This window comes from Pipra filicauda, unplaced genomic scaffold (genome assembly GCF_003945595.2).
Source record: "Pipra filicauda isolate LSUMZ 115617 unplaced genomic scaffold, ASM394559v2 scaffold38_size3968069_pilon, whole genome shotgun sequence".
In the NCBI taxonomy this organism is placed as follows: Eukaryota; Metazoa; Chordata; class Aves; order Passeriformes; family Pipridae; genus Pipra; species Pipra filicauda.
The window spans coordinates 230,586-256,666 of record NW_024104520.1 but is presented as its reverse complement, the minus strand read 5'-3'; the positions used below and the strand labels follow the sequence as shown (position 1 = coordinate 256,666).

The 26,081-nt window shown below is 39.3% G+C and overlaps 1 protein-coding gene across 6 annotated transcripts in view; it reads left to right on the top strand.

The window, feature by feature from the left end:
- The window catches only part of LIMCH1 (LIM and calponin homology domains 1), a 180,337-nt gene that overhangs the window by 100,379 nt on the left and 53,877 nt on the right, over window positions 1-26,081 (top strand). For 5 of the 6 annotated variants that reach the window (XM_039385029.1, XM_039385033.1, XM_027731598.2 and 2 more), the window contains 6 exons: window positions 5,787-5,893; window positions 8,974-9,004; window positions 12,043-12,153; window positions 16,405-16,600; window positions 20,962-21,211; window positions 21,868-22,140. In XM_039385029.1, coding sequence (XP_039240963.1) covers window positions 5,787-5,893; window positions 8,974-9,004; window positions 12,043-12,153; window positions 16,405-16,600; window positions 20,962-21,211; window positions 21,868-22,140 — 968 coding nt within the window. The remainder of the gene's footprint in view (window positions 1-5,786; window positions 5,894-8,973; window positions 9,005-12,042; window positions 12,154-16,404; window positions 16,601-20,961; window positions 21,212-21,867; window positions 22,141-26,081) is intronic. The other variant, XM_039385031.1, reaches the window with a different exon arrangement.

Genomic DNA, 26,081 nt, shown 5'->3' with positions numbered 1-26,081 from the left:
GTTCAAGAGGTGTCTGGTTCTGGTGCTGGGTGATGTGGTTTAGTGGTTTAGGGGCTGCAGTGGTAATGCTGTGTGGACAGCTGGACAGGATGATCTTGAAGGTCTCTTCTAACCTTGATGATTCTATAAATCTATGATTCTATCTTCAGGCAGCCTTAGATGTTACCTGAAGGTTGCTTAGAGTTGGGGTTTCTGGTGTGTTTTGTGCAGTTGCAGTATGGTACCAACCGGCCCATTTCTCCATGCAGTTTTAAGGTGGGTTTTGCCTTTTTGTTAAGGGAGCAGGGCTGTTGTTGGAGGAGGCACATCTTTTCCTTGATGACTGGGCAAAAAGAAGCAGACAAAGGCTGGGCTTTCTTGGCAAAGATAGTCTTCGTCAGCTTCTTCCAGCGACGTGCTGGAAGGCCCTGCCTACGGAGCCGGCATGCCCGCCCGGTGTGCCCTACTCCTGCTGGTTCAGTCTGATCATCGCTGTGTTTATTCTCTGGACCTGCCTTCTGCCTTCGCGGCTCACAGGATCCCACGCTCGTTAACTTTCGTGCTTTGCCCTCCAGCCGTGCCGTGCCCGGGCGGGTGCCGGGAAGCGGCGCTGCGGTGGGTGGAGTTGGGGCTGCAGCCGCAGCTGTGCCGCTCCCGCCCGGCCCGGCTGCCGCTGGGGGACAAGGGATCGGTCCGGCTGGCGGGCTGGTAAGTCCTGCTTTCCCTCCATGCTCCCGGGGTCCATCTGTTTCTGGTTTTCCCCAGTAGCGTTTAATTTTCGTGGGTGAGGCTGCTGTGTGATAGAATCTTTTTGGGATGTAAGCAGCCCTGACTCCCCTTGCTGTTCTGGGGGGGGTGGTTGCCTTCAGTTCTGGTGTGCTGTCAGCCTTCCTCTTCTGGAGATTAACCATCTCAGCTTCTAAGTGAATGTGTCCCAGCTGCGATCGAGTTCCTCCCAAATTTAGTGATTTTGAATCTGCCATAGAAAACTATGTTTTGTGAAGTGTTATTATATATACAGTGAAGCATATTGTATAAACAGTAAACCACACATATATATTGTGAAACATACATATATATAGTTAAACATATATGTATAGTTAAACACATATATAATGAAACATATACAGTAAAGCATATTGGATAAATAGTAATACATATACATACTTATATATATATATGTATGTATGTATACACATATATATATACACACACACATATATATATGTAAAAAGTTTCTCATAAAAAGTTTTTTCCTGGTGTGCTTGAACAGAGTATTTCCATATTTCTGTGAGCCTGTGAATCAGACAAGATCCATTGCTTTTATGTAGATAAATTACCACCACTAATTACTTACATAAAATGGAAAAATAAGAGAATTTGGAAGATATGTTGAGAGCAAACAAAAGGCTTTAAAGAGTCTGAATTGGAAATTGCTCAGAAAAGCAGTTTGGAAATTTTTTTTAAGAGATCTTCCAATTTATTCTGGAGCAGGGAAGATATCAGCATTCCAGAAATGAAAAAGGCCACCTGTTTGTCTGCAGCTGTCCTGCAAAACAGAGCAGTGCTACTGGCAACTAATAATATCTCCAACTCACAGAAGTGGCATGTATTTGGCATTTTATGCAGTGTTCTGTGCAGACATACAGCTAGGCTTGCTTTTATTTTCCCCAGGTTTATCTGTATATCTCACCCAGGCCATGCAGTAGCACATTGACAAATGATGGCTCCACAGTGATAAGCTGTAGGACCGATTTGCAGTGCAAATACAGTGAGAATGTTTTGTATACTATTGTGGCAGATGAAAGGAATGGAAGTGGGCCAAATTCAAGCTGTTTGCCATTGCATCTGATCAGCAGATCCTATGGAGAGAATTTGCCTGCTGTGAATATTTGATTCTCGCTAGCTTGAGCTATCTTGTGTGTTGGCTGTGCTACTGTGTGAATTTGCAGTGACTTTCCAGGGTGTCTGTCCTGCTCAACTGCCAATTTCTGGGGTTTTTTACAGGATTCAGGATTTTGTGCACCACTTTGTGCATGAGGAAAATGACTTAATGTTATACAGTGAACATTTTTTCATATTTGTAATACAGAGGTTAAAACCAACCAAACAAAAAATGATTACAAGTGAGCAGTGCATTATTTTTTCCTCCCTGCACTTTCACGAAGGTGTAACCCCTCTACCACCTACTCCCTCTGCGTTACCTGCAGGTGGTTTTCCTGGCAAAGTGATTTTGTAGAGGTAAGTCTGTCGATTACACACCAGAAAGGATGAAAAGGTGATGGTGTTGAAATGAAGTTGTGAGTGCAGGAGCATTTTTCCCTTCCCTTTTCCCTTTCTGCACTCTTATCTGTCCATGACCCTTCTTACTGGTTCATGGCTGACTTTGCCTGGGAGTTCGTAGTTTTGTGTGTTGGTTAATTTTTTGTTTCTGAAATTCGGTAAAGCAAAACATTTACATTAATAATTGTTGGTTTTCTATACTGACAAGTAAATGACATTGCTTATAGTGCTGATCTAACAAGAACTCTCAGGACTCTGCTGACGAAAGCAGAAAAGGGTTGGGATTTAATCTGTCAGTGTATCCTATGCTTGTGTCCTGTGTCTGTCACCACACTGAAGTGTTTGTCTTCTGTAAGCAGCCTATTTAGACTTTGTCATCTTATCAATTAAGCATAGTTAAAATTTTATAGCTATCTGTAGATATCTCTAGATTATAGATTTATAATTTATAGATCTGTATTAATATATTTATAGATAGAAAATTTTATATTTTAAAAGAATAGAGAAAATTCGCAAAATAAATTTAGACTGTAACCTGTCAACTTGCTTTTCCTCTGTGTGTATGAAGGACAAAAGCCAGAAGATTTTTGATTGTAATGCTGTGGAGTAAAACCAAGAGGAGTCAGCATGAGACAGTTGCAGCAAGTAATAGCTGAGAAAAGGCAATATCATCTCCATCTAATGTATTGATGAAATTGTGTGTTAGTGCCTTGTAGGGACTGCCAAAGGGACCAAATTCTGGTCCTGTGTCTTCTGAGACCGCTGTAAAAGATACCACCCCGTTAGCTGAGGCACAGCAGCTGGCGATCCTTGCCATTGCAGCGTGACCCATTTGCATGACCTATTTAACTCTGTCAAGTTGTAAGGAGCTGGGCAGGCACATTAAATGTGTCTTTTCAGTCACTTATTTAAAGTAAGGATGTTTCATATACATTGCTACTTGTAAACCTGGGGTCTTTTTCTTTTTTAGTTTCTTCAGCAATGACAGAAAGGAGGACTTCAGGTGACTACAAAACATGCATAGTTGCAGCTAACAGACACTGAACAAAAAATCCTCTCAAAAGATGTAAAAAAAAATTTTTGAAAACTGAAGAAGACAGGAACTCTGATCAATGCAAAGTGTAGTAATCCTGAGAGAAAGCTTTGCTGGGAGCTAGGTCTTAATGTTAAGACTCCTTTTAGTGGCTTATGACTGCTTTTCTCCAGTGTCTCAGTGGTACTAACATGCGAATTTCATCTGTACTATAGCAAACTAGGAAAAGTTTAGTTTTGTGCTAGAATGAGATAAGTTTTTGGCTTGGGTTTAGGCAGCCTGGGCAGGTGTTCTTGAATAAATATGACACCTGAAAACATCTTTTCTGTTGGCCTTTTTTTTTTTTCAATCTGTTTAAACAAATGGCCATTTTTAGTACCATTGGGAAATAAAAATTACAAGATTGTTAGCAAAAGTAAAAACTTCTTTCTGTGCTCACTGATTGCATCTTGTTGTTATGTGTGATTCTTTGTGCCCATACAAGATACTAGCTTTCTGAGGAATTGTTTGGGTGATGATGTTAGTGACTGTTGGCGAGTGTTTTTCCTATGATGACCATCAAAATAAAAGCATGTATGCAAACAGGCATAGGGTGGTGACACTGTTTTTTTGAGAAGTGGGCATTTGTTCATCAACAGAACTGAGTTTCCAACCTACATGGCTGCCGAATGGACTGGTGTTTTTGTTACTGCTTATCATAACTTGGTTGTGAACTTCTGGCATAAAGATGGATGCAATTAGTTATCTCCCCCGTTCCTCCTCCTTTGCTTGTTTTCTAAGCCTATGAGGTTACTATGTCCTCTGTGTCCTATATATTTTTGTTAAATTTGGAAATAATGTTTGGAACTTTTTTTGAATGCTTTTGCATTTTCATTAGATTTACACATTGATCTACCCAGTGTTTGAAAGTGACCAGAACTGTCCTCCATCAAAGACCAAACACAAGAGTTATTCACAATGCAGTTGGAAAAACTATAATGCAAACAGTAAGCCAGATGGAGAATTTTACAAGCATCTTTTCGTGGCATGAATGATGCTGTCTCCCTGGGTTATGGGCACTCTGCTCTCTCAACTGCTGTTTCTTTACCCCTGGCTCCCCTCCAGAGCTGTTAAATTTCAGCCAGGGAAGAAAAGGAGATTTGGACTCCTCTGAATTTCCAAGTCTTTATTTTTTGCGGTGTGGCTGGCGAGCTTTGTGTGCGAGAGTGTTGGCATGCTGAGAGCTGCAGTGATTAGCATTCTGATTGCTGCCCCGAAACAGAACAAACAGGGCTGCTCTCGAGGAGCCATGGCCTCCCACCCAAAGGCTTGGGAGCAGATGTGGGGAGAGCCCTGCTCACGAATCCTGCTCTGTCACGAAGGGTGGGTAAGAGCTAAACACTACCCAGGCTCCTCTGGTTCCTGGGTTTTACAAAAACAGAGTTCTCTGCCACACTCTGTGTTTCTGCTCCTTTGTAACTCTTCACGTGGCAGCTTAAATTTAGTTGGAGATTTAAGATGAGAGGCCTCAGAGAATATCAAGCTGTACATTATGTCTTTACTTCTTCACACATCTAGCGTTGCAGTTGCTGATCTAGAAATATACATATCTAAGCACTTGTTCTCTACTGACCTTCAAGATGTATCCATGTAAGAAATATTCACTGGTTCTGTAAAAGGGAGCAGTGTACCTACATGTGTGTAAGTATAAAACATATATTAACTGTAAAGGTGCATATGCAAATTTAATCCCCTGCGTGCAAACCTATGTGTCATCACTTGCATTTGGTTTGAAAGAGGATTATATCAGTTTGTGCTTAGTCTCTCTTAGTTATAGGTTTTTAATTTTTACCCTTTGAAAAGTGTAAATCCTTCATAAAAAGTGTTACACGATTGGTGTTGTTTCTTCTTACAGGCAGTGGTCACATTAAGTGTAGCTTCAAGGTTTTTATTTCAGAAGCCACTCTTTTTTCAGTGGCTTCTGACTGGTTAAGGCTGGAGAGGCAAGAGAGCAGTTGTGTTAACTGGCTTGCTCATATTGACATGGAAAATCTTTTCTGAACAAGCTGCTTGCTTAAATGGTGGTGGGCTGTTTCACATCTACTCTTCCTGCTTCCTTCAGAAATCCTACCTTTTCTACCCCATAACATGCTGAGATTGTGTTGGCAGCCTACATCAGTAGGTGGGGAAATTAGCAGGGCTTTTTCAGTTTAAAAAGTTGCCAACATCTGAGTTTGAAAAGAAGCAAGTCAATAAGCTTGTTGTAGTTACAATATTTTGAGGGGAAAAATAAAAAGAAAAGGAAAGAAGTTTAATATCTGTCAGGTTTCCAAACAAAATCTATACTGACTTCTTAAATTATGTGACTGGAAATGTCTTTGGTTCTTCATTTAGCTGGTGGTATGACTGTTCACGAACAGATACTGAGTTAGAAAGAGGTTGGTTTGGTAAGATATATTTTTAAATGAAGGAGAGTTAAAAGTGTTGGGGGTTTTTTTGTGTCTCTTTTCAGGATAATATCATATTATTCTTAAGAGGCTGCAAAGAGCTGGGACTTAAGGAATCTCAGCTTTTTGATCCTGGTGATCTGCAGGACACATCAAACAGAGTAACCATCAAGTAAGTACAAAAGCAGTTTGTGATTAGCGTGTTATAGCCTCAGATGCATGTGATGCAATAGTAAATATTTAAGGATAAGCAAAAAGGCTATAGAACTGTCACTCGTATAAAGCAAATAGGAAGCTGAGGTTTGGGAAATCTTCAGTGCTGGGAAGAATAGATTGTTCCATTCAACAGGTTTTGTCTAAGGACTGTTATTTTTCCCACAGAGATCAACCGCAGCTCTTTAAAATAGGACAATGTTTGGACAATACTCTCGGGCACATGGTGTGACTTCTGAGGATGGTCCTGTGCAGGGCTAAGAGTTGGACTTGATGATCCTTGTGGGTCCCTTCCAACTCAGCATAATCTGTGATTCTGTGAAAATACTGTTTTAGTTACGTGATGAGATTCTGAGGGACTTGGGGGTTTTCCTGAGTCTAAATTTAGTCTGTCCAACTAATGAACTATTGTAGTCTGGGGAAAAAAAATCAAAGCTCAGATTAAAGTGTTCTGATTTTGCAATATAGGGCATTTATAGGCCTCTAAAACTCTATGAGGTGCAGACATGAGCACAGTCTGTTTATTTCCCTACAAGAACTATAGATTGGGAAGCAGTAATTGGGCTGAAGATGTCTGCGTGGACTGGAAATGCCACAGTTTAGATACTTTCTCACCAAAGCCACACACCTAGTACCACACAAATTGCACTAATTGCTCCAAAAGCAAGAGCACCCCACAGTCTCATAAAATTAACAAAATTTGTGATTGGTGTTATTTAAAAGTTTTCCTGGAAGTCTTGGGTCTATCATGTGTAATATTACAGTTATAACAGAAGTTATTGGTCTACAGAGCAGAAAATGCTGCTGAGTTGATTGAATGGCCTCGTTTCATTTGGCCAAAAAGATCACTAATAAAATCCTAGTCAGACATACCCATTTTAGAAAAGTATATGGAAACAATTTACTAAATTTCATCAGCTTTTTTTTTTTAATTCTTTTCTGGCAATGGAAGCTGGGTGAGTTTTCATGGTTTTCAAGCATTGTCTGGGAAAATTCGAAGGCTTTGAAAATCAAATTGGCCACTTTCCTTGTTTGAAGGAATAGTCTCCCATTTTTTACTCCTTTCCAAGGTTCTGACTCTACTATGAGGTTTTCTTGCCTATACATACCAGTTAGAGGGGGCAATGTGACATTTCTTCTAAATCTGATAATACTGTAATGAAAAAGGTTCTTCATGACGTCCTATAAAATCATTACAGTGAGTGGCTGGAGAGAGTTGCAAAGCAATCCCTGATCTCCATTTAAAACCCTAATCTCCATATGACATTAGAAAGAAAGGATTTTTCTGATAAGCACCTTGATCTTTTGGGTTTGAGGATGGATGGAGTACCTTAATGGAGGCAGGCTGAGATGCTGGGACTAGGGTGGAGCTCCAAGGAGAGCTGTCCAGCATGTCACCAAGTTAAACACATAAACTCTGACATCATAAACTCTGCAGAGCTGGCGTGGCCCTCTTCTGAATATGATGCTAGATAGATGTGAAGCATCTCATTGGCATGACTTTTTTTTCCCCCCATCAACATTTCAGAGAAAGCAGCTGTGGAAATGAGCCAAATGTTTTCCTAGCACTGGCCAAGATCATGCTGAGTAACTGAGTTGAGCTGTACAAGCCAAGTCCATGACTCTTGTAGAGAAATATGTTGAAGACATGTCTTCTGCTAGCTAGTTCCCAAAGCATGAAGGTGATTTTTTCCCCTTTTTGTAGACTTTTGGGTTATTTTTTAAACATGGTGAAAATGTTACTTGTTTTGTGGTAGAGGATGAATATGACATTATTGCACATGATTAACATAATGAAATGCTAACTTTTTTTTCATATAGGTGTTAATTGAGGTATGCATCAGATCTATTTTTTTGGATCATTCTGCTTATAAAAGTTATGAGCTAATGCTGTAAAGAATTTCTTACTGACTTGTTAAACAACACTCTTTTCCACTGTTATTTTATTAAGGAAAAAACCAGGACTGTTCTATTTTTCTTAGTATGTGGGTATTGGTGGACAAAATTTTGGCTTAAGAAGATGTTATCAAAAAATACTTGGTTTTACCATTGCCTATATTTAGGCTTTTGTTGTTCTAACAGATTTGAGTACATTTACTTTTGGTTTTGTCAGGTAACCTTTCATACTGGAGTGGTCTTACCATTACAGCAGAAGACAATAATCAGGAGACAATCTTTACTAAATCTGAAGTAGTTCTATTTATTTTTCAGCACTTAAATGTCATACACATTTCCTCCAATTTTTTTAATGCTTTCTTTGCTGAATTTTGAAATGTTCAGGTTTGCACAAACTTTGTGCCTTGTTGTTTCTAACATAAAAATTCCACCCTTTCAGGAACATTGGAGAAAAAAAAAATAAATTGAGAAGGATGCCAATGTTCAGTCTGAGCACTCAAGTATACATTCAAAAAATAAATGTTTTCCACAGCAGGTTCTGTTTTAAGTGGCAGGATCTTTGCTGCTTCACCCATCTACTTTGTTCTTTGTGAGTCTTGTTTCCACAGAAGCTCCTGCAATATTTCCTTAATGTTTGGTGATATCTCCTGTGCATGTTCAGTTGCTTCCACAATCTGTATGGGTTGCATGATTCATCACAGAGCAGAACCTGTAATAACTGCAAAATGTATTTTAGCAATGAGGACCTTTGTCTTCTTTTTGTAAGAAATCAGCAACTCTATTTAAAGGAAATATTTTTGGCACTGTTCTACTTTAATGTGGGACCATTATAAACACATTTTATTTTTGTGCTTCCAGAGTTCTAATTTAATGATTGAAATAATGGTGACAAAATACTCCCGTGTTAAGAATAAATGAATGTGTGAACTACATCTTCTTAGCTTTCATGTGTTTTCACCCAGCAGAAGCATTCTGCAGGATTTTGTTAGGGAAAATGTGATTTGCTGCATACAGGCTCTTGGAAAGCGTGTCTACTTTCTGATTTTTTTCCCCTCTCTCTTTTTTTTTTTTTTTTTTTTTTTTTTTTTTTTTTTTTTTTTTTTTTTTTTTTTTTTTGGTGTGTGTGTTTGTGTGTGCAACCAGGAACATTGACTATAGTAGGAAGCTGAAAAATGTAAGTACATCACTTGGAGTTTGCTGAGTTTTTTTATCTGGTTAATCCTGTATTTGGCCTGAGCAAGAATTATGTCAGTAAAAACTGAGTACAGATAAGTATTGCTGAAAAGTCCTTCTGAATACAAACCTAACTAGGTTATTTAGGTAGAGCTGCTATGGCAAAGCAGCCTTACAATAGAAATAAGGTAGAGAACGTTTGTCTCTTCTTGGATAAGTGATAAATAATGTGATTTCTGTGCTGTCCAGTGTGCAGTGTACTGGGAACGGTTTGACTCGCCCATGAAGCGACACTTTTGTAGCCCTTCATGAATATATTGGCATAAAGTGCATTTGCACAAAGCATTTAAAATTAAGCAAAATGATCATCAGATCTGGATGCAAGTCTTTACTATCCGGTTTGCTAGTTTTCTCATGGTTCTTCCAAATAAATTAGTGTTTCCCAAGAAAGATTATTTCCATTTAACTTAAATGTCTTGTTAATTTAAACTAATTGCAATCCTGTAATTGTTAAGTGGAAAAGAAAATTTCTAAACTTTGCTGGTCTCAGAGTTAGTTATTCTCTTAAAGCCTAGCAAGCTGTCTGTCCTTAGTCAGCTGTAAACTGGTAGAAATTTGATTTTGTATTTGGCTCACATCCCTATAAAGTGATGGGAAATGCCAAGATCTTTTCCTAGTAACATTGCAAGCCAGTAATCATGGCTGTGGGTAAAAAAACCCCAAACAAAACAAAAACACCCCCTCCCCCAAATTATTTCATGCTGTCTTTCCCATCATCACCATCATCAGTAGAGTAGTATCTTCTGCACCCAGCACACAAAGTTTTAGGGGAAGAGTTCACCTTTGGTATTTTAGCACTGTTGTGGGCACTGGCTAAATATCTTTGTACATATGTATTGTTTTAAAGGTAAAGTTTCAAAAATATCTTCCATGATGTGCTTCTAGGTAATATATGCTTTCCAGGTGCATGATCCTGCAACCTTGGCTGGCAGCCAGTCGGAATTGCTTGCAAATGTGAAATTATCCACTTTTTTTCCCGTCTCAAATAAAAAAAGGAAGAAGAGAGAAAGTGATTAAATGCTAGCATAAATAAATAAAAATACCACGTCCTTCATCAGTGAACTAAATGGCAAAATGAATTGGACAGTTTCCTGGTTGCCAGAAATACTATATTTGCAAGTGTTATCATTTAACTTGAGAACATATACTGTAAGAATTCTTTGCATAAATTTATCAAGTAGTACTGGTTGAAGGATAAAAGCTCAGATAATGGTTGTTTCAAGATTAAAAAAAAATCAGTACTAGCGAAACCACCTCCTTTCACTCAGCACAGTATTGATTTGGATGTAATTTTAAAACAAGGGGAAAAATTTTGAACTTTATTAAAAGTGTTACTCAGATATTTTATGGCATGTACACTATTTATAAACTAAAGAAAAATATAAACTATATTTATATATAAAATACATTATGCACCACTGTTGTTTTTAAACTGAGGATCTGTATAACATACACAGTATCCTTTTCTGGCAGGGCCTTACCTGTAGTGCTGCATAATTTTGGACATCACACTTAAATGAAAAATGGGAATGCTAGAGCAAGTCGGTGAGAAAAGTCCAGCATATATTGCTGAGGAGGAAGCACTGGAGGAATATGGGTGCATGTTTTAGGGAAGAAGAGTCTGAAGGATGCCTGTTCCCAATACCCCCTTGGGATTTTTGCTAATCTTGTTTTCTTTAGTTCACTATATAGTATAAAGTATATGGCCCTGTCCCATCAGAACATAAAGTTAATGTAACTTTTTTGATAGAGTTAATGGCAACTATTATTTATTATTGGTTGCACATCTTTTCCACATCAAAATATTTCCTGTTTGTTCTGCAGTTAAATACTTTGCACTGTCACAGAATATGCCAAAATAATGAGCATTAAATGAGAAAATACCCTAAGTTCTGAGGTGATGGTTTGTCATTTTTATCCAGTGCAAAACACTGAACTGAATTGCTTTTGATGATCAGTTTCCAGTCCAAATTGCTGCTGCACAGGTGCCATTAAAGACATTGCTTTAAGTGGAGGCATATGTGGGTGCAGAGAAGGACTTTCTCTGTATGGTGTAAACGGCAGCATTTTTGGAGTTGTTGGATTTGACCATCCTAAGCATCTTAATTTCTCCTTTCCTAAAACACATGCAAGACCAGCAGTGTCAGGGCAGATTTCTTTGCTACTTAAAGAAGTGAAAGGGTATATAAACACTTGCAAGAGCAATTCTTGGCCTTTTCCCCTCACTAGTTTTGAAATGACTTTTGAGTTATGAAGAAGCAGCAAGTCAGATCTTGAATGAAACCACTAACTCTTTCCCCTGTGGTCTGATAGAAACGACCAGATGCTCATGGCTTTTGATTAATCTTTATTTATTCATCTTCTTTATTAAGCATTTCTTAAGCTGTTATAACAAGTTATCAGAAGCCTAGAAGTAAATGTTCCTGTATCATCTGGTTGATTACATTAGGATGATTAAAAATGAGACTTCCTTTTCTGTCCTTGAAATAGACAGGCACACCTATGAGATGTTTTTAGGCAGGCACTCATTCAAGATGTTTTGTTTGTTCCCTTGGTCTTAATGGTTTTAATTAACGACTTCTAGTATCAGTACTCTTTAGGGATTTTTTTCTTTTTGGGTTTACAAACAGATATATTTATGTGTCTTCTAGACAGTTTCAAATATATTTGTCTAGTTTTTCTATTCAGATTCATTTTTTCTGTTTCTTTTCCAGGCAGACATGACAGTTGTATTATTTTTATTAAAAATACCAGGGAGATAATGTGTTAAGTTACATATTGTGTAGGACTGTTTAAATTTTCACAGTTACTTGATGTATTTATGTTTAACCTTTGACAGACACTTCCCTTTAAATTCTGATTTATAGCAAAATCTTGTGCCACTGTGCAGTTTAGAATAAATCAGGGATGCTGAAGGGAAGTAAATTTAGCTAAGTGACTGTGTAGATGGCTTAAATTAATTCTTCTTAACTTCTGCAGGTATTAGTCACCATTTATTGGCTAGGGAAAGCGGCAAACAGCTGCACGTCATATAGCGGATCAACCCTGAACCTGAAGGAATTTGAAGGTTTCCTGGCACAAATGAGAAAGGTATCTTTTTGTTATGTTTTGCGAATGGAAATTTATCTCAAATTATTAGTCCCATAAATAAACTGTTTGTTGCTAAATATGAGGGGGGGGGTGGAGTTTCCATATGTTTTGGTGTGAGTTTTTTCATTTTTGACACTAAGTTTCAGCTAGAAGAGCTGAGACTCAAAAGGAAAGTGTCAGACTTGCAAGAGCAGAGTTTTTCCTCTTTAAAACATTCAGTCTCATGGGCAACTTTTTTGGTTTTATGTTGCAACATAAAGCATCAAACCGAAGTATCTAAATAAAGCTGAAGGGGAAGAGAAGGAGATTATGTGTCACCAAGGATATAGTTATGATAAATCTGTATTTTGCCAAGCTCTAAATTCTGGCTGAAATCATATTTGGTGGTTTATGAGCTGAGCTGTTGGAAAGGAAAAGTTGTGATTGCTCTAGGGTAGTTTGGGGACTTTTGGTTGAGCATTCTAGCATGCCCTGAATCTTGAATCAGGTTGCTTAGCATCGATGACCAAGAATGCATTTCTTGGGGACGGAAGGGGCAAGGAGCAGGCTTGTAAGAAGATGGCAGCACCACATGTTAGCATTGCATGTGTTGGATGTAGTGCTCATGAAAGGCCACATAGATATGTTCTCCAGTCCGCAGAGAGCTTCCCGCCTGCTGTTTCCTCCCCATGTCATGTAACGGCCATGTCGCCACAGGCAGTAGAGTTTGGGGACCGTGGGAGAATCTCTGGACTTCACTCTCCTCGAGCTCTGTGGTACTGCATCTGCACCAGCTGCAGCTCTCCATTTTGGGATCCCATAGGGCCAGCACCAGATTGCCACTGGAGAAGAAGAAATACTTGTCTGATAGCAGCTTCTATATCCTGGTGACACTAGAGAACCTTAACTAGATGGGTAAAATCCCTGTTTGTGAGCCCAGTTCCTGTGAAAACTCAAGCAAAAATGGAGAGGAAGAGAGAACATCTTGCTTCTCTGGAGAAATTTATTTTAGTCTTCATTTTAATGACCTACGCTAGTTACTTGGGACTTTGGCACTCGTGAGCGATGTGACTGAGCCTAAGCAATAAAAAAATGAAGTTAGTACTTGAGTTGTTTACAAATAGAAGATGCAGGGAAGGAGCAGTCTGCACTCCAGAGAGTCAGAAAGGTGAAACAAAGCCAAACAAGGGGGCTGGCACAGAAAAATTGGCAAAGTACAGGTTGTTATAATGTTAGTGCTGCATGGTATTGTGGTTTATTTTTTAATGTTTAATCTTGCACCACGAGGCTCCTCTTTTTTCAGGTGATACTTACCTGTGAAACTAATCATCAGAGCACTTTAGAGGTCTTATCTTGAGCCCTTTTGTGGGATGAAGTAGGCTGGAGCTTAAAGGCAGTGTTCTCTAGGGAGCTGATGGTAATGGAGAGCCTGGCTGGGCATTGCAGAGCACTGTGAATCAAGGCCAAAGGCAAGAGGCTGGGACTTGACTTGTTGCAGATTTGGAGCTGGGAGAAGAGTAGAGATCTCATAAAAGCTGAAAGCTATATATTCTTTTAATGCATAAACAGAGCACTTTGCAGTCCTGAAAAGTCTTGTTTAGGTGATTCTGTTATGAGGGCCGTTGTGACTTGTTTTGGGATCACCTCCCTACTCCTATGTCCCTGCAGTATTTCCCACTGGCAATTGTGGGTTTGTCTGTTACTGCATTTGAAGAGGATTTGGTTGTAAAATAGAACATGTTAATCATGCTGTGCAACACTCTGATGTTCTTTATAGCTGAGCTTGAGTGATGAAAAGACACTTTATCACATTCTCTACTGGTATTTTTCCACAGAATTTAGTAAGTAAATCGACCATAAATTCAGTCTGGTTTAGTCTTTCTGTTGTAAATCCTCTTCTGCTCTCCTTTTTTAATTAGCAAATCAAAAGACAGCTCCAATGTAAGTTGTCTCAGACTCATCTTTTTTTCTTCTCGTATTGAAGGGGCTATTCATTTCTAATTTTATTCATGCAACTCTGTTTTTAATTTCTTTAACTATTTGAGTACTCATTTTTCTTTTAAACTAAAAATTCACAATGACAAAAGATCCATGGCTTTTTGATTATATTTAGTGGGTGGAACTTCCTGGAGAAATGCATCTTATATTTGGCAGTCATGCTTCTACTGCCACGGTGACATACTGTGTTTTTAATTAGATAATATGAAAGACTGATGTGCTGGTTTGTGTCATGCTATGGTGTTATCAGTCCCACAGATAACCACTTTCCCATTGATAATGTTTGGGAAATAACATTTGTTCAAGGCAGGACAAGTACCCGTCTGTGTGACGGCATTGTGTTTGCCAAGGGAAAGGCTGTAAAGAACATGTTTACAGAAGTCTAGGATCCTATCCTGGTGCCCGCCTCCTAATTCCTAGTGAGCGACATGCAAAATTAACATCAACAGGCCTTTGAAAGTAAGGTCTGCAGAACTCATTAGTTTACAATTGGACTGTTTTCAAACTCTGATAGATAGTGAATGCAGGCTGGGGCTTTTTGCCCAAGTTTAAGTCCCTGTAGCTGCTGAGCCGTTCTGTGTCATTCAAATACAGCAATTTAGGAAAATGGAAATGTGCCTAAAGGTTGAGAATAGCTGATTTGGTATGAAGGGATGAGTGGATTTAGGGAATTTGGATTTTTTAAAAGATTTTTGGATCATGTCACAAACAGGATTTTGATAGGATTTTTAGATTTGTTCTTGGATGTGTGTAATTCATGAAGATTTCAGGGAGACTGGTCTTTGTCGTGTGTTGTTTCTATCAATATTTTACTTCACTAAGCAGAACTGAAGAAGAGAATTCGGTTACAACTTAGATGCATTTTATTTGTTTTTAGAAAATATTTTCACTTCTATTTACAGTGAGGTTACTTAATGGCATTACCACAGTTTAGCTTGGCCTTAGGCGACCTTTGCCGCTGCCCTTAATGTGGTATTTTGGCAGATTAGTAGCGAATGGCACTAATTAAGCCTTCTTCCTGAAAAGTCTGCAGAACGTTTGGTCTGATCTCTCAATCTCGCTTCAAGCCTCCCTCTTTTTCAGCGTGGGAGTGTTGGTGTATTATTGTAGGGCTCTCCTCCCTCCATCACTTTTCCAGCAAACACTGATATTCCTGATTGATCTTCTCCTTAGTGATACTAGTGACGGGTAAACCCTTAGCAGTTAAGGACAGTGGGAGCTGTGCTCAACATAGCCATTGTGCTTCAGCTAATGGTAAGCAGGGGGTGCTTCTTAATTAGGAATTAATATTCAAATGCTTCTGGGAAAAAAAAAAAATCACATTCCAGCCTCTTTGGGTCACAAAATGTCAGTCTGATAATGGCACCCACATCTCTGACTTTACTTACTGTCGGAGGAGAAAAAAACAGATTTATCTTTGAATAAACTTAGTTATTTTTGTTTTTTCTCAGTCTGTATGATTTTAATTAATGTTAGGATGCTCTCTAAAACAAGGGATTTATTATAATTCAAGGGTGAGGATGGCTTCTATTGACCTTTCCCTCTGCTGGAGTTTCAGTGTTTTAGTATGTGCTGCTTGCACTGGAAAGAATTTATAATCACAGGGCTGTCAAAGACAACCATTGTTCTCCCTGCTCTGAACATGTGGGTCAGCTACAAGTGCTTTCATATCCCCCAGAGCCAGGAGCTGGCAAAGAGTAAAGAGCACAACTGAATTCTTCTGAGGCATCGGGAAAAGCATTTTGCATATTTTTCATTGCTGATTGCTTGAGAAAGACATCCCTCTTTCATAACAGGAATTTCTCTTCAAGGTAGAGGGAGGCTGGGGCACACTGCTTTATTATTTTGCTGAGCTGAAGCAGCAACAACAAATGCTGTCTGCTGGTGTCCTGGCCAGATACAATAGATGGGCAATGGGAGGAGGGGAATCTTTTGGAAAGCAGCAGACTTAAACCTGATGCAGGCACGGTGTTAAAATTGTAGTGCCTTTGCCTGTGCCATGGACTGTGGACGACAAGTCAAGGTTCAGGTTGCTTTCATTTTTGATCGGTTTATTAACTGGCCTATTGGAACTTTTTCTCAGTTCATTGTACTAATCCAGTGAGAGTGATTTCTTCTTAATCAGCATAAAATTGGGATTTATTGCAAGCTTGCACTTTTGTTTTGAAGGGAAGAAGGGGCAAAAATCAAGGAAACCCTTTTTTCTGGGGAGGAGATTTTTAGTATTTGGGAAGATGCTTTGCTGTCTGATGTGTAATGGATATTTCCACGTAGGAAACAGAGGATATTGAGAGCCCAAAGCGCAGCATTCGTGACAGTGGTTATATAGACTGCTGGGACTCTGAACGCAGTGATTCCCTCTCCCCGCCTCGCCACGGCAGAGATGATTCCTTTGACAGTCTGGACTCCTTTGGCTCCCGCTCGCAGCAGACACCATCTCCAGATGTAGTGCTCAGAGGGAGCAGTGATGGTGAGTACCAGTCACAGTGCGGCACGTGAATAATGTTGTGACATAGAGGCAAAGTTTCTGGAATAAATGTGCCATTCAGAAGCTGGATACTGCCTCTGAACCGGGCTAATCCAGTGGGAGAACTTTTCTATGAGTGCTGATTCCTGCTCCCTGAGTTGTAGATGACTTTGCCAACAACTTACCTGAAATCTGACTCAGGATAGCGTAGCATTGGAAAATGAGTTACATCATTGCACTGTAACTTTATGATGGGAAGAGTGTTTTTCTGGGTTACAGTGTAAGAGGATGTTATGCAGACTCATTTTAGCTTATAAACTAGGCTAAAGTAAGAAATAAAATTGCAGGAACAAGGAAAATATTGTAGTGAATAAAATGTTTGCTTAGGTAAACTCCGGGCAGATAAATGACATAGAAATATCTTGGGAATGTCTGATACTTGACAAAGTTTTGAAGTCTGATGTACAGTGCTTTACCAAATGTCGTATTTGTTTTCATGGTATTTAGAAAATTGGATAAATTAATAGCTCCCAGCATCAGAGCTGTGGCCATCTTTGTACACATTCGTGCGAGAACATGCAACTCTAGGAGTACAGAAGGGGTGCTGCTTTTCTGCCTTTCTTTTCTGATTCCCAGAGCTTTCCAGAAGCTTGTAAATACAGCATGCTGGATGAAGAAGGATTTGCTTAGGGTAGGTGTAGAGCATGCTCTTAGGTTACCTGTCATGAGCAGGATTCTGGTTCAGGACAAAAGGATGCATGATTGAGGCTCTCTCTGCACAGTTACATTCCTGATGAACTGATAAATAAGTCAAATTTCATCATCAGATGAAGCTGTGTTGCACACACAAATCACTTCTCCTTAGTAATGTTACTTATTTAATACAAAAATGGAAAGGCAGAAGGACCTTTTGGTAGGAACCAGATGTTCATACTGCTTTTGGCACTGTGAAAGAAACCAGTGCTAATCATAACCGGACACATGAGAGATTGCCTGAGATGATGGGGAACCCCTTAGAACTGGAAAGCTGGCAGGGAGAGCTGGCATCACAGTAGAATTATGAAAGAGCTGTGGGAAAATCAAAGCTAAGATCTGCTCTGAGTGACCTGTGGTATTTGGGCTGTTATTGGTTTACCATCCAGAACCAGCTACTGGGGCTGATTCCCTGAAACAGCCTCATGGCCCTTCAAAGCACAGGTTCCACATTATAATATGTTTTTCTGCCTTCCCAAATGAGACAAGTGTGGTGTTGGCAATTAGGAACACCTCACAAGTCCTAATCAAGAAGTCTTGCTCTGTCCTGGGTGCTTGATGGGTGTTCTGTGTCCATGCTTACTTGGAGCTGGTAGGCAGCCAGTTACATATGTCCTGTAGCTGCTTCCTATCAAATTCTGCTGTATTAGCAGATTTTAGAAAGGTTTTCTGTTTTTTTGCCACAGTTAAGGCATACTGTCTTGTCACATTCTTGAGTCTGTAACAAACACAAAAGAAGATAAAAGCATACAAAGTTTGTTCTTAAAAATTAGTATTTAACTATATCCAGGATGCGAGCAGATGCTGTGTGCACACGTATGACTTGTCCAGCCAGCACTTCCTGTGTCCCATTTTCCCTGCTTGCTGCTGACATAACTTCACAGCTGTCTCCTCCAACAGTTGCAGGTGGGGTGTAACTTGGCTGACCTCTTTTATGTTGAACCTCTTCCTGTGGCCCCAGCGGGCTAGTGTATCACTCAGCTGTGTGTAGTTTTTGATAGAAATAATTTATGTTGGACTTGATGATCTTAGAGGTCTTTTCCAACCTAAATGATTCTATGGTTCTTTATGCAAAGCTGGATGGAGGAAAAGGTTCTGCTTTCATTACTTCTTTCTCCATTCAAATGGGAGCTTTATAAACGAAATAATATTGTAGTGACCTAAAACTATAATTCCTTCCACTTCTAGGAGAAAAAGAACGAATGTAGATCATTTAAGTGATCCTAAAGTCGTGATTAGTTTAGATGGAAGCAGTGAGAAATGCTGCCTTCACAAATGCCATCTGTGATGAGTCTCACTGTTGAGGAACTGCTCTGGTGTCATATGCAGATCCTGCCCCTTGGAAAAAAGCAAACAAAACCAGTGGTAGAGTAGAGCACTTTATTTAAAACACAGTAGAATTGCAGGCTGACCTGCCTCTAGAGTTGCCAATGAATAAAATCCTCTGCTTGGCCAAGAGTTGCGCATGGATCCTTGCACGAAGGATCTGTACTTGTCTGTGGTGTATAACTGCTTGTTACTGGTTGTGGAAACTCTGTGGTGCTGCTTCTACTTGGAAATGCAGAAAAACAAATTTAAGGTTATAAATGCAGAGCACAGCTGCATCTTCCATTTGTTACTTTGGCTTCCAGTGTTTTTTTTGCAAATTTGAGCTGAAAATAATTTCGTGAGTAAAATATGAATAATTAAAGAGGCTATTTGTCTTTGAAGTACTCAACTTGGGGATACTTGTAGGCACATCAGTAATGACGGAGAGGAATGTGTTCTAATTCCTCTGCTACTCTGGTTATCTATTCCAACATTTCTGTCTGGCAGATCAAGACTGGTTTTCATGTGATACAAAAATAGACACCAGAACAAAGTCAAAAGCAAACAGAATAGCAAATAACATTTGCTAATATATTGCTAAATGAAATAAAATTCTATTTTATTTTAGTTCCTCTGTGCCTTGCTCAGGCTAATGATACTGCAGCTCTTCAAACCTCAGCTATCCTCAGATACCTATGATTCTGTGATCATATCTCTCCTTTTTGTTTCGACATAGACTCAGTTTACCAATCACGGTGCTAGTTATCGTAAGTTCTTAAAAAAATTGTTCAAGCAAAAGAATCCTAGCAAAAAAAAAAGGGCATTGTGATTTTTGTCTAACTAGTTCATTTCCATTTTGTCATATCTTTTCTTACTGTTCCCTTTCACTCTTCTTCATCTCTCCAAGCAAACAATTAATTACTCAATCTGCTGCAAAACCTCATTGCAAATAACATTCCTAGCATATTTAGATCTCTTTTCCTTCCCCCACTTTGAGTTATACACAAGCTACTTGTGATTTTTATGACTTCATTGCTTTCAGTTGTTCATTCGGTAGCCCAGTAAATTAGTTAGTAATTTACTAGTGTGTTGAATTAGCAAGAGGACACAACCTGTGTGGCTTCCCCTCACCGTGGAAAGGGGAAACAGCTATTGCACATGCAAGTGTTGCAAAGGGGCCAAGGACCAGAGACATCCAATACTCCAAAGCTCAGAGAAGATATGAATGCTGGTGGGACGGACATGCTCCATTTCACTCTTCAAACCAGGGCCTATGATGATGTTACACTGCTGAGAGAGAACTATTTGCATAGCTTCTTTGTGGATTGCTTTAAAAGGCTTGTGATGGTGCAGGGAATCTAGTGAATGTCTATGAAGTGGCTTCCAAGATGGCTACGAGGGCAATTCCACACTGCAAATGCTCTTTAGGGTATTTGTCCTACCATTTGGGAGTTTAGTTTTCAAGTCAGAAAAGTCTTTCCTAAATGTCAGTGTTTTAAATGGCTTGTAAATATCAGGAGGCTTAGTTCATTTGAACAAAATCAAGTAGTCACCCAGCTCTGTCGTCTCACATCTTGTTCTCTGTAACTCTTGATTTTTCTCTCTCACCTTATTTCTTCACCAGTAAGGATTTTTCAGTCTTTGCTGTACTGACCTAACCACTAAATCCTACAGTCTCTTCCCTGTCTCCTTGCACATTTCCATTTGGGGATCAAGTCTCTGTCTGTTTTGCAGTGTGCTAGAATGATTGACCAGGCAACTGATGAGGGAGACCATCCGAGTTTTCTAGTTTATAGCAGCTGATGCCATTCTTAGATCTTAACCATAGCTGATACTGTGTGTGTCCAAATTGCTGTGTGTAGAAACACCCACATATTCCTGCCATTCTGTAGCTATATAACATGCAGCCCTTTTTTGCTTCTGCTTGTGCTAGGCACATATAAGAATACAAATCAGATCAGGCATACCCATATGAACAACTAGGAGTCATTTGGGCTACAGTCAGGTAAGCTTCTGTGTATGTCCTTTGTGACTGACAAGTCTGGCTTAGTCTGACCCTGAGATTTTTTGATGTGACCTGTGGCTGAAGATGAGTTTTTCAGAGACTGATGGAAAAAAGTGTTTATTGTCTGTGTAGATGTTATGGCTACTACCCTCAGTGACTGACTTTAAAATACAAATGCAAGTAAGAGTGGTTAAATGTAATTTTTTGGTGGTGTCTTCTCTGAGTTATAATTTTAAAAAAAACCAAAAAATTGGATGAAAGTGAAAATAAGGGGATTTTTTTTCTCCTTCCTCACTAGGGAGAGGAAGTGACTCGGAAACTGACCTGCCACACAGAAAAATGCCAGATGTGAAAAAAGATGATATGTTGGCGAGGCGGACCTCACACGGTGAACCTAAATCAGCTGTGCCTTTTAACCAGTACCTTCCGAACAAGAGTAATCAGACTTTCTATGTACCTGCTCCACTTCGGAAAAAGAAAGCTGAGCGAGAAGAATACCGAAAGAGCTGGAGCACAGCGACCTCACCGCTAGGAGACAGACCTTTCAGGTAAGACTGGCCTGTCCAGCTTCTCCCTTCCTCAGTGATGAGGATAACAGTTGCCCAATTTTCATTCTTTTCACAAGGCATATGATAACTGTAATAAACCTCTTGCTGATATGGTACTAATAAATAGTTTGTAACAATTCGTAGGAGAAAAGCAATGAGTAGAAAATCACCGTCTTGATGTTATTTACCATACAGTGCAATGTATAACTTGTGTTTGACAAGATGTCTGTTAATACAAGTAGCATGGATGTCGACTCAAACCCAAGGCTGGAAAAAATTGTTCTGAATGATCTGTTTCAGTTCTCAAGACACTTACTCACTGACAAATGATACTTATAAGTAACGTTTGATGTATTTAATCAAAATAGATAATATTTTTGCTCTGTTTTTTGTAAAATCGGTTTATTTATGTGTTGTGTTCTATACACTAGTATGGTTTATATAGTTGTGACTATGTGTTTCTGCATGTTGGCTTTGTCAACTGATACTTAGCTTGTGATTTGGCCTAAGAAGCAACTCCCATTAAAGAGCATAATTATTTTCCCTGATTATTCATTAGAATTCATACTTTGGCATCTTGATATCAGCAAAATGTGCTTACAAGTGTATATGTTTTAGACACAGTCTGTATTAAACTAACTTGTATAATTCAATAGTAAATCCCACCCTGAAACCATAGAAGAAGAACTGAATGAAACATCGGGACTGTGTGAAAAGGAGAAAGTGTGCTCTGTGGCTCCTGAGGCAAGCCCCCTTGAAAATCAATTAGGTATGAATCAAAGTGAAGAAAACTCCATAGACCAATCTCCTTCATGTAGTGCAAAGGAAACATCAGCACCCAAGGGGAAAGATACGGAAGAGATCAGAAAGCTAAGAAGACTGGAACAAGCTGGCATTAAGGTCATGTCAGCAGCCCAGCGCTACGGCAGGTTAGCCCAGCGGTGTGGGAAATTGTGCACGCTTCACGTTTTTAGGATTGGCTGAAGTGTGGGCTTCCTTGATCCGCTGTGATTTCACATCTCCTAACAAAAACCCAGTCGCTAAGCACTCACAATTGCTAGTGAAAGTCTTGGTCTGAAAAACCTTGTGATGTGGCAGCTGTGGATTGCAGAGTTATATGATGCTAACTGCATTTATGTTGAGAAATTGTATTATTTTACAGCATAATGTAAACAGACTCCAGGAAGACTACTACCCAGACTACTTGTCACCTTCCATCTAATGCTTTCTTGTATTTAATAAAAATATATATAAATATTCATTAAAAATGCCTTGTTTAGGTAAAAGTTTCAGAAATTTATGTTACTTGTTGCTGGTGGGGCGGTAAACCATACTTTTTAGGTGGTTAATATTTTTAACTGTGTTAATAAATGATATATTTATTTTTAATGGCAGGAACTATAAAAGTACAGTGCTTGTTAACACGTATACCAGTAGAGGCATAGTTCGGCAGTCATAATTTGACTGACTTTGGCATGGAATATCTGTAGTTACTCACTTATTATCTGTGTTATTTATTTTTGGATGTTGTTCAGTTTGGTTATTTCCCGTTCTTTAACTGGAGAGCTGAGTGATGGCTAGGCTCATCACCCATGCCTTTCCATCATCTGATATTGGATCCTCATGAAAAATCTCTTCTAGTCATGGGGATGACCTCCAAAGCAGAGTTTTAGCCACTATGTCAGAAGACTAGGCTCTTATAAAGGATCAAAATGGTTTGGCTAAAGGCTAAGTGTCCAAATGTCCTCCTGTCCAAAACATTTAGTTTTGGATTGTGGGATGAAATCTTAACAGTGAGTAGTTTAGCAGATGCAGATCTGCAGTCTGGGCTTTGAAATATAGTAGTAAGAAGTACAGCTCATATGTGGTGCAGTTCATTCATAGGTACAGTGACGCTTGTCTGCGGCCACATACAGATGTGCCATATGCAGATGACACAGTCACAGTATATATGCTGTCATTTGTCCTCTTCTCAGGTCTGCTTCGCTGTTGTCAAGCTGCACTGAACCAATGCTTGTGTGTGTTTGCAGAGTATTACTTTTAACAAAGTCAGATACTAATGTAGGTGAACTATCTGGCATAAATTAGTCCTTCAGTCTCAATTAGTGCTAGTCGATTGAGAATCGATAAACAGGAGGGTATTAGCATGATCCCATTCCAAGTCCCAAGGCTGTAGAATTAATAGTAGTAATATAGTAATATGGAGTACAATGTATCAATAGCTTGTGTTTATCAGTGCAGTGAACAACAAATAGCTCTGTTTGCATTTGGAGGATGCTCACCACACTGAGAGTCCATTTTCCAACCCTGTGCTTGATCTGCTGGCTTTATGTCTATGAAAGAAGCATGTGTGATCAAATGTGTGATTCTTTGGCAGGAATTCAGGTCTTCTCTTTCCTTAGACAATCTGTTGTCCTGACAGGACTGAAGGAGAAGGGAGGAGAAATAACAAGTCATTTTTCTTCCTTACTCTCAGTGGAAGCAACTTGTGGAATTTGGCAGCTGGAAGAAGGAGGAGCTGATGGTGTTCTGTCCCAGCTAAGGGTGAAAGAGCAGAGCTTTGTAACCTAAGCTTCACTGTAGTGAAGTAGGAGTCTGCTTCTGGGGATTGAAGAAAGACACAGCAGAAAAGGCACTGGAGTCAGGGGTCTGTAAGGAAAATTATTTTTGTGTGTAAGTGGAAGAATAGTGGGTAAGGAGAAGGGAAGAATTTAGTAGTAACACTTTTGGATACAGGGTAGCATTTAATCATCTTTCTTAAAGTCATCTTACTCTTCCCTGTTCTTTGAACCTCTCAATTTTTTCTCACTTCTTGGCATCGAGTTGAAATTTCCATGCAGTAATGATACTGAGCAATTCTCAGTCTTGTTTCTGTATTCTGATTTTTTGTTTCCACTTCTCTTACTCCCTGATCTTTTTAAGATGCCAGCCTCTCTTTTTTTCACCTGAGATTGTTAGTTTTCTTCCAGTTCCTCTGAGAAGGCTGTTTCATCTCAACATATTGACCTCTGGAGGACAACCACTGTGACTTTTGCATTCTACAAGGCATCTAATTGTTCCTAAAGCTGAAATTCAGTAGGGGACCTTTCTGAATCCTGAACAAGAATGATTTGAGCTTGTAGGCAAATGTATTTTTTGCTTGGAGTCTAAGTACTTATCTCCATTGCTCTAGTGTGTTCTATTGAACTGGAAGCTATACAAATGCATGGTATTCTCCTTCCCAAATAAGTGTATTATCACTATTGCATGTTGTTTTATTGATATGTGATCCTTCTTGCTTGCTTATTGCCTGCATCTGTCTCTTACTTACTTTATTGTATTTGAAAGGTAAGGATCAGATTCATGGAGGCACCCTAAAAAGAAGATAATTAAGTGTGTTGTAAGAGATGATGGAGAGGGAATGTAAGAGGGAAATGTGAGCAAGCATTTATGATATGTTTGTTGCAAAAGGGATGTGGACTCTCACCTTGACAGAGCATAAGCATGCGAAACCCTTTCATTGTTCTGAAATGCAGTATAAGGATCCACAAGCCTGTGTAAGACTTTGCTTCAGGGAGCGCAAATGCCTGCAGTCTGACACTTTGGAAGCACCTGTTGTACTAGCAAAGACCCCTGGGCTGAGGCAGGGTGTGCAAGAACAATTTTCAACTAGATCTAGAGTCTTTGCTGTCTCCATGGTAAACTGACCTTAAAAAACACTTTTGAGACCATCACAAACTGATTCAGGAGACCTCAAAATGTCACAGCTAATCTCTGATTCCATTAAAAACAAAATGAAAATGAATGGAAAATACTCTCAACCTAGAAACTGATTACTGAAGTCTAGTTACATACTAAAAGTTGTAAGTTTTTCATTACAATGACTCCTAGCTGCACTTTTGAATATTAAAACTCAATATTTCTTTGTTTCCAAAAATACTGCTCTCAGAAATGCTGTATTTGATGCTCTCAAACTTCAATAGCACTGGTGGGCATGAGACTGAAAAATCCAGCAGTTTTTACTGAATAATCATGTGGTGAGCCAGCTGTTTCTGAAGCTGTTGTAGACAGAGATGCTCATGAGGAAGAGGGACAATGGTTCCATTTGAAGTGCCATCGACCAGTGTTGTCTGTTGCCTTAAATGAAATCATGATCTTTCAGAGGGATCTAAGGAAAAAGTTTCCTTTAGCTAATTTGAGACCATGCTCTCCACATCACTAATAGATCCTGTGTGTTGCCGCATAACAAGGCAAAGGCAGGCGGTTTTTTATGTCCTCTGAGCCTGAGCCAAGCTGGCCTGTCAGGGACAGTTTATGGCTTCTCCATAAGTTTCTCCAGCAACTTTGTTGAGCAGTACTTTGAAAGGGCATCTGGAGATGTAAAATAGGTGGCATATGCAGTGGGCTCACAGGGATTTAAAATGTTTTTTAAAAACCAGCTAATTATAACACTCTTGATATTTAAAATAGCAGAGAAACTCAAAGCAACCCCTGAGCTGTTTAGATTTGATTTCTTAATGACAGTCTGTTTAATCCTTTGTGATCCCCTCTTTTTTGCTTTGTATAGCAAGGTGTGCTACATGAAAGAGCAAATGCCTACAAAAGTACTGCAAGGAGCATTCTACTACTTACTGCCCAACTTCCTAAAATATCAATACATACAACTGGATTTTTACATGTCAGAGTTGCCTATCTCTTGCCATTTGTCTTTTCAGTTTGCATAAAAGTATTGACCATTACGAGTTCAAATAAGCTTAATCTTTATGGGTACCAGCTGTCAAGGGTCTTTATTGTCGTAATCTTCAGCAACAGCAAGGCCATGTTTATAGCAGTTGCATTTCTGATGAAGGCAGGTTTCAATGTTTTCCAGCATGCCAGTATCATTGGTGTA